Source organism: Varanus komodoensis, unplaced genomic scaffold (genome assembly GCF_004798865.1).
Source record: "Varanus komodoensis strain SLA01 unplaced genomic scaffold, ASM479886v1 scaffold13_1, whole genome shotgun sequence".
In the NCBI taxonomy this organism is placed as follows: Eukaryota; Metazoa; Chordata; class Lepidosauria; order Squamata; family Varanidae; genus Varanus; species Varanus komodoensis.
The window spans coordinates 1,409,120-1,418,099 of record NW_025335408.1 but is presented as its reverse complement, the minus strand read 5'-3'; the positions used below and the strand labels follow the sequence as shown (position 1 = coordinate 1,418,099).

The 8,980-nt window shown below is 44.1% G+C and overlaps 1 protein-coding gene across 1 annotated transcript; it reads right to left on the bottom strand.

Moving 5' to 3' along the window:
* Positions 1–380: 380 nt before the first annotated feature.
* AVPR1A (arginine vasopressin receptor 1A) lies at positions 381–8,402 on the bottom strand. Its single transcript, XM_044422920.1, has 2 exons — positions 7,397–8,402; positions 381–679 (listed from the first exon to the last, which is right to left on the bottom strand). Exons 1-2 carry the CDS (start codon positions 8,400–8,402, stop codon positions 381–383), a joined length of 1,305 nt encoding a protein of 434 aa, XP_044278855.1.
* Between the last annotated feature and the right edge of the window lie 578 nt (positions 8,403–8,980).

Here is an 8,980-nt window from a genome sequence, read left to right as displayed (position 1 = left end):
TTTCGGCCAGCAAATTTTCATGAACACCATACAGAAACTGTACACAGAATTTTATTCTGAGCAAGAATCTGTGCAAATATTCTTCTATTCATTTATTAAATTTTAAGAAGCAAACACAGTTAAAGAAGCAAGTGCATATAACATTACAGCTCATATAGTATTAATGCTGAAAACAAACATTTAAATCTAATTTTCTTTTTAAAGAAAGGCATTTTATGTATTACTGTTTTCCCCCAAATTCACTAAACGCATATTCACATACCTCTTACAGCTTTCATTTACATTGTATTTTTAAAAATTGTAAATATGATCACATGATAACTCATAGCTAAAGTGCTCATGTGCTGTTCTGTCACTCAAGAACACCCCCCTCCCAGTTTTTAAATCAATGGTTCAGGAAGAAATGGGGATGAATGTATAGACTGCGATATATTTGGAGATTCTCTTCCTGTATCCAAACTGTTTGTTGGACTTCTGTTATTAGTGTACAAAGTCTGCCTCCTGCTGATAGTCTCAGAATCATCCTTGTTCAGCCTTTGTTCCATTTTTTGACACCACAGGAAGCTGCGTATGAAGTCTTGGAGAAGGTGCCCACTAAAGAACATGTAGATCCATGGGTTGCAACAACTGTTCAAGCAGGCCAGAAGAGCAGTGACTGTAGTTAAAATGTTCTCGGACTCTGTCAAGAAAAGATAGAGTATTGCTTAGCAAAAATCTACAATACGGTATGCATTGCATTGTATTATATACAGCATAGTATTTATTCCTGTGATTTTAATAAGAATGAATAGAGCTAAGCTGATGTAGCGAGTGGGCCCAGCTTTACAGACTGTTCAGATAAAGTCACCTGATTCTGAGGAAGAGGTGAAGGAGCAAGTGGGATCGTAGGAGTTCACTGATTCAAGGTTATCGAGTGAAGTTTCTCAGGCACAGCATGAGAATTTGGCTGCTTTGGCAGGGGAGGAAGGGTTTTCATGGAGCATAAACTTCCTGAAACAGTCCTAGACTCAGTAGATGGGAGGCGATGGGAGAAGCGAGCTGCCCAGTGCTCCCACCATTTATTTATTTATTATTTATTTAGAAAATTTCTATGCCACCCCATTCGCCGAAGCCTCGGGGTGGCTCACCATCCAGACCTAATGCAGCAAGAGCCACCCTGAGGGTGGAGTCAGAAGCTTTTCTGAGAGGGAAGGACAGAGGGGAAGTTTCCAGTTTGGATTCAATTCTTTACATAAGCAGATGCTTATCCCTCAACTTTAAATGAAAGTTATACTGTTCTGTCATGTGTTAAATTTCAGTAAAAGAATTTCCCTTCAAAGGGTCTGTCTGGCATTCAATAAAAAATAGGAAAAGAGGGAGAGGACCAGCTCATGACAGCAGAATCAGACATTCAAAGCTGGACCCCATAGCAGGCAATAGCCTGAAGCCACTGTATAGCCTTGTAACATATTCTCAAAGGGAAACCAGCACTTTGTCCATCATACACAGAGCAGCTGAATGCATGTCTGTCCTCTCTGTGCTTCATAAGTTGAATCTGTGAAGTCACAAGTGAGCATCAATGAATTCAGAGCTGTTTATTCCCAGACAATTATGCATAGGATTGTAGTCATTCCCTGAAGACTAAAGATTTTATGAACTGGCTGGTTTATTTGCTTGTTTTCAAAAGTATACATATAATGATAATCAGGATTTTAGTTCCTTTCAATACTTATAGAAATGCTGTATCTATATTGACACACAGACACACACACAAACAAAGCGAGAGAGCAACAGGAGAGACTTATCTTCAAGAACTTCTACTGATTGTCCTTAACATCATGGCTCTGGGTGCTACCACAGGAACCAGCTGCACATCAGAATTTGCCAGTACACCACTGACTTCTTCTCAAGATCAGTTAGCCTTCCACCCCCATCAAAAATACTTCCTAAAAGGCACAATAGTCTTATGTATGTCCACCATCATGCTGGGGAACACTGGGAATTGTACAGCTTTTTCCTGTCTAAACAGAAATAGGATTGCACCCTAAATAGCATTTTTAAATGTATAGACTGGACTCCAGCAGCAAGTCTTTAACTGAACTACTTTAATGTACTGCTGTAAACTGCAAGATTGGTTGGTGCTAATTTTTTGGTCATAGGTATATAAAGAGCATTAATGAAATGTAGAATCTTTTACAACAATCTAAGCTTGAAAATAGGGATCAGTCCAACTGCCTTTATTTATTTGTTTTCCTCTGCTTTTCAGGACAAAATGCCTTAACAAATTAACTTACAAGGTACCTATGTTGGTATACATAGAACTTAAAACTGAGCATCATTCAGTCAATGCTTTTTCTCCCTCCTAGAAGCCTGTGTTCTGAAATAGCTTTATGAGTTTCTGGAACAAACGTCTGAAACTAGTGTTGTCTATTTGAATGCTACAAAGGCAATCCCGCCTGCTGCACCGTTAGTAAACTCCCAGTTGGTCTCAGCCGCAATTCGGCCCCTCAGGTGCAACACATACTAATATAGCCATTACTGCACTTTAATCTGTACATTTCCTTGCTGGCACACAGGTTCTGTATGCTTAATGCCTCTTCAGTTTTGTTTGTACCATTCTTGCTCATTCCATATAGCTACTTGTAAATTCAACTCTGGTTTTGTTATATTCCAGTGCAAACAATCTAATGCTTTCTTATATTCCAGTTAACTCTCTGTTTAGTTAATAGTACAAACACATCCCTTCTTCTTGTAATACCAATCTTTATTTATATAAAGACATTAAGAGCATCTAAGATTTGGTATCCTACAAAGATCTAATCACACACAGACTTCTGGAAGCAGCTTTCTCCATAGGAATCCATTTAGTGTAATAAGGTCTTGCATAGTTCATTTGTGCTATAGGGATATATTTGCCATTGACCTGGTGCAGAGACTTTTCATTGATGGATGGCCAAGCAGTTTCCCCTGGTTCCATTCTGCTTTTTATTCTATGGTTCCATTATGCAATGGATTTTACTGTGGTTGTCTTCAGACAAGAAAAATGAATTTCAGAATATCACTAACAGATTATGAACATGTAATGTTTGCTCAATATACATCTCTATGATTTTTTAAGATTTATGTACCAGCAGAAATTATGGGATACAAATCCAAAATAAAATTGAATTAAGGCATTTTATCTTTGTACAATGTCTCTGAAAAATCTTCCATTATGTCAGAACCCCAAAACCCAGGGAGAAATTTATCAAGTGATTATGTCATAAGGATTTGTTTGTTTCTTAGTTTAGAAAAGACCACATACTTCCTAATTATTATTATTATTATTAGGAAGCATTCCTAATTATTAGCATTCCTAATTATTATTATTTCAGATTGTGTTTCAGAGAGAAAAACCTATAATTATGAAAAATTCTTATGAAATGATATAAGCATGCAGAGGTTCATTCTTCAGTAAATATCAGGATGTGAGCCTCTCTTACAAAATCTGAGTCCTTATTTATTGTAAATTAATTTCTGGAATTACTACTGTGGGGCTGTTTGCATTTTACATGAAGTCCACAAACAAATATTGGTTGGTTAGTTCAATCCAGCAAGTGTAATTCAGCCCCTTTTCAGACCTGCTTTTCTTGTACAGTTGACAAATCATGATCCTGCAGAGAATTAAAAGCTACAATTGGCAGAATTTCCTCCTTGAAGCTCTCAGTTACATGAATCCAAACAGGATCTAGATTCTTTGTCCTCCAAACCATCCTTGCCTCTCTACTTCCTTCTTAGCATTAACAATCACCTCCTCCTGACCCTAGGAGCTATGTGAAGTTTTGCCCCAGAGACACTGCCAAAGAAGAAAATACTGGGACAGATGAACAAACAGGCAACTCTTCGTGTTGACATCATATAATCGTGAGATGTAGGAAGTGAGCTTGCATCCTGCTCTTTGCTCAGTTTTTGTGATACCTTACTGTTTTCTGAGTGCCTCCAAGGCTCAGTGAAGCTTTGGAGAGAACCTGGATCCTTTTACCAAACAAAAATAAGTGGAGGGACTTACTTCACCATGACTTCAGAAATTCTTGCTGCATTACTCATGTCTGCCAACTCTGCACAGTGTACAGAGAAATCCAACCCTTCATTGGATTCAAAATGTCTCCCTGACATTGCATCTCAGCAAACTGAAGTGGGGCATGCCAGTGATGTGCTGGCAAGCACATCTGAAGACTCTACTTCTGGCAGAATTATTGAGGGATGACAGAAGCCTTACTGGGCCTTCCCCTACCACAGGATCCCCCCTAACTAGCCCCCATCCTTCACCGCTGCCAAATAAGGCATTCATCCACCCACACTTCGAAGTCCCTCACTCCCTATTCCACCCCAGAAGTAGCTCACCCACCCACATGCCACCAGTACTGTCCCTAAAGGCCATTAGCCACTTGCAACCACCAAAGCACCTCCCCTCTATCACTAACCCTGATGTGGTCTCTAACCCACTTACACTGCTACCTCTACTACAGAAGTCATGGAAACATAGAATAGTAGGGTTGGAAGGGGCCAAGGCGGCCATTAGGTCCAACCTTCTGCTGTTGCAGGACACCAAGTTATACCATCTCACAGCCCAGGTTCTTGTTGCATGCCTCTACTGTGAGAAAATCCATGACCTCTCCCAGCAACTGGCTCCACTGTCATGTTGCTCTGACAGTGAGGAAGCTTTTCCTGATATCTAGCCTAAATACAGGCTATTGCAACTTGAGTTGATTATTCCATGTCTTATCACCACCCACAAAGCCACCAATCCACTATACCTGTCTGAGAATTTTTACCTGCAATCCTAGAGAAAGGGAGGGAGGGACTACTTTATAATTTTTTCTTACACTCACCTACATTACATTTTAAAAATTATTAACTTTATACACTGGCTGACCATAATGTCTTAATGTTTATGGTAGTGGTAATATCAAAGATAACAACAATGTGATTTTAATATTATTTTCTGTCTTTTATTAAGCAGGTGTTTGGTATCATCTGGTTTTCTGAAAACTTTTTCTCATTTATTTCTGTATGATATTTGAAATGATATCGAAATGATAAAGCATTTTGCAATGCATTTTGCTTGGCATATTTTGCCTTGGAATAGCTACTGCCATTATACATAGGAAAGATCCATTTTAGGACCCAGAAATGCTTACACACTAATTCGAAGACTTGAAGAATTAGCCTTACTTGCTCTGAATGTGCATGATAATTCCTCTGCTTAATTGTGCAAATGTTAAGTTACACCAATTAATCCAACTGCTAATTCTAACCAAACTGCTTTTTCCCTCCAAGAAGTCACTGAAGCATTCAGTTGCTTTCCATCCTTTCTGATATTTTGAATCTACCTGCATTAATATGGTTAATCTTATTAGCATAACATTCTAGATTTTCACTGGAATGAGGACAAGTCCTGGGTAAAGCAAACAGCTACAGAGCCACTAGACTAGCCAAAATACTTGCTGCTACAGTGAAGCAGCTAGTGAGCAACTATTATTGACAGCCTCCTCTCACACACACACTCACACAAAAACACAACACCCCAGCTGAACCAGCTGCCACAGGCATCTCCTGCTCCTTGGAATCACTGCAAGATGTTCCGCCCTTATCATAACTTGAGCCAGTTTAGGTTCACAAAATGCACCTATCACAGCAACTTTCACATTTCTTATTTTCAGCATCTATGAACTTCCCACACACAAATTGACAGTGATAGTTTTGAGGACCACCTATGGTCACTACCTTAAAAAAAGTATAGTACTGAGTGGAAAGCTGAACATCAGCCCTTGGTTACACACAAATGTGACTGGTCTGATTAGTGCAAAGGACTAGTGAGAGTATGTCCCTGTTGGCAAACTCCAGCAAATGACCCAGGAGGCAGCAACGCTGTACAGTGACTACCGCAGGATACAGGTATAAAATCCCCATCCTTAGCAAGGAAAAGACTGGACTGACCTGCCTTGACATCTCCTTTCACGTCCTTGCAAAGAAAAGCTTTGTGACAAGGGGTTCTTTCTCCCTTTTCACAGAATAATTCCCTGCTTTTTTGCCATGGTTGAGGGGAGATAAGATGTTCCTAGGGGGTCTCCTGGTTTTGAATATCTACCCACAGTGCTAGCAGTTCAGTAAGTTTCAAACCTGCCACCTATCAGTTTCTGATTTAAAAAAACAAATGGTGAGGCTGCATTTATTCCAGATTCCCAGAACACATCCCTGAAGCTAATACAGAACACCTCAAAGTAACATGATTGAATAAAGGACTTGTAAATATGTGTGCTGTTGTTTTTAAGCCTTGCTTAGTACCTAGAACAAAGCAGTGAGGAAAATCAGCTGCCTAAATAAATGTGTCATTTTTTTAGTCTATGCATTTAGATATTGCATTTAGATGGTTATTCTGAATTTTGATATTCCATATCTGGGGTACTGCTACAGAAGAGGCCCTGTTTTGCATTTCCACCAACCCTTTTGATGGTGAACATCCAACAGCATCTCTGAAAATGACCCCAAATGATGTGATTTCATACGTATAAATCCATGTTTATATATTATATTAATCTGCTTTTGGATCAGAGCCTACCCTCCTTAGTTTGCAATCCTCTGCATGATTAGACCAAAGAAAGTCCTACAACTCATGTCTCAATCAGCTATCAATATTAATAAGGCAAATCTCTAAGGGTTAATAAATGGCAGCCAATAAAGAAACATTGTCCTTTTCCTCACTGTCCCATATATCTTACAGGGTAATTTTAGTTAGCAAGAGTTCTATTTCATGTACTTATTTGGTACTAAAGGTTAAATCTTACAATGTTTGTGTGTTCTAACACTATGAATTCATACCCTCAAAATATTTTGGACCATAACTCCCATCATTTCTGACCATCAGTCATGCTGGCTGAGGCTGATAGGGGTTAAAGATCACAATGTCTGGAGATGACCATGTTGGAGAAGGCAGAACCCACGAAAAAGCCACTGAAGTGTGATGAACAGAAGATCTTTCCCTAAACTGGTGCCCTTCAGAAGACATCAGCTCTTAAATGACCTTTTTAGAGTAGTGTGCATCTTAAAGGCAGGACTTTGAAAGTAAGCAAGCATGTAAACAATTGCACACTCACTCATGAGAAAGCCCATTGAATCATGCATATTGCTTCGAAATAATTGGAATACATGGTTTTAGTCTTGGGATGTAAGAGGGTCAGGACTACCTGCAAAAATACTGCCTTTCATAAAACTCAGCTGAGCTTCTCTGTTAATAGTCAAAGAAGACCACGGACAGCTGTGGGCAGGAGAAATGCTTTCTGTCTGGAAATCTGGTGTCCTGTGGAACTCACACCAGAGCAGCAAAACTCTGGACCCCGGGGTGGGGGGCGAGAGAGATCGGAGCACCTGTACCTACCATGCCAGGAGGACTGCTCCTCCCAGACAGCTCTCATCTGGACGGTGAAGAAGGGTGCCCAGCAAACGATGTACGCCGAAATGATCACCAGGGTCATCTTGACCGTGCGGATCTTGGCGCGGGAGATGTTCTTGACGCTACTGACACACGGCGTGAGGAGCAGCCCCTTTCGGAGGGCACCCCCTCGCGGTGGAAGGCGCTGCCCCCTGGGCCACCGAGCCTTGTCCCGCGCGTTGCTCCAGATGTGGTAGCAGATGAAGCCGTAGCATGTGGCCAGGATGAGCACGGGCCCCACGAAGATGCTGCCGGTGATCCAGGTGACGTAGGCGGGGGGCCCCCAGGGCATGATGAAGTGCGCCCAGCAGTCGTAGACCTGCGAGCCGCTCTCCACCTCGCTGAGCGAGAAGATGAAATACTGCGGCACGCTGAGCACGAGGCTGAGCGCCCAGGCCGTCGCGATCATGCAGCGCGAGCGCTTCGAGGGCTGCTGCAGCGTCTTGAGCGGGTGGCACACGGCGATGTAGCGGTCGGCCGTCATCACCACCAGCATGTACGCCGAGGCGAACATGCCGAAGACCTGCAGGTGCTTCACCACGCGGCACAGCCCGTCGGGCCCGTAGAAGCGGTGCGTCACCTCCCAACAGAGTTGTGGCAGGATCTGGAAGAAAGCCACGGCCAGGTCGGCCAGGCTCAGGTGGCGGATGAACAGGTGCATGCGCGACGCCTTCTTGCGCGGCGTGCGGTGCAGCGCCAGCAGCACGAAGGAGTTGCCCAGCAAGGCCAGGGCAAACGTCACGGCCAGCACCGCGATCTCCAGCTTGGCCAGCTCTTCGTTCCGCCCGTAGCGGTTGCTGCTCCCGTTGGCGTGGCCTGCGGCCAACGGCGGCGCCGCGCTACTGCCGGCGCTGGCGCTTGGCTTCGCTTCTCTGAGCCACCCCTGGCTCCTGTTCCAGGCCGGCGGCGGCGCTGCCCAGAGCGAGCCGCCAGGGCTGTCGCCGAAGTGCATGGCGACGCTTTCTGCTGCGCTCCCGCGCTCTCTCCGCTGGCCTTTCCGCGCGCTTTCCCGCCTTTTCCGCTCCTGTCTCGCTGGAGCACCCACTCCTCCAGTTCACTCTCGGCTCCTTTCCGCGACGGAGCGTGCCTTTTCTGCTGTTTTTTTTTTTTTTTTTTTTGCCTGAAAGGAGCCGGAGAGACCAAGCTCACGCTTTCCGCTTCGGCACGTTGGCTTCGTTGCACGCTGCGCTTCTTCCGCGCCTTTCCCGCCGCCGCCCGCTTGCTGAATGCCGCGCTCCAACCCGCTCTTTTGGCGTCCAGCGCGCTTCTGCCTCTCGGCGCTGCGCTCACCACCTTTTCCTCCGCGCTCCTCAGGAAGGAGCCCTGTCCCCGCCCCTTTCTCGCCCCGGCCCCTCTCTTCTCTCAAGCACTGGACCGGCACTCCTGCGGAGTAGCCATCTACCCGCGCGGGCGCGTGCAAGCCCCCTCACCTTGGCGACCAGCCAGGCGCCCGAATGCCCCGTCGCAACTCCTTAAAGTGATTTATCCGTGTGGAGGGAGATGCGCATTTCACCGCCCGGGCTGCGCTCG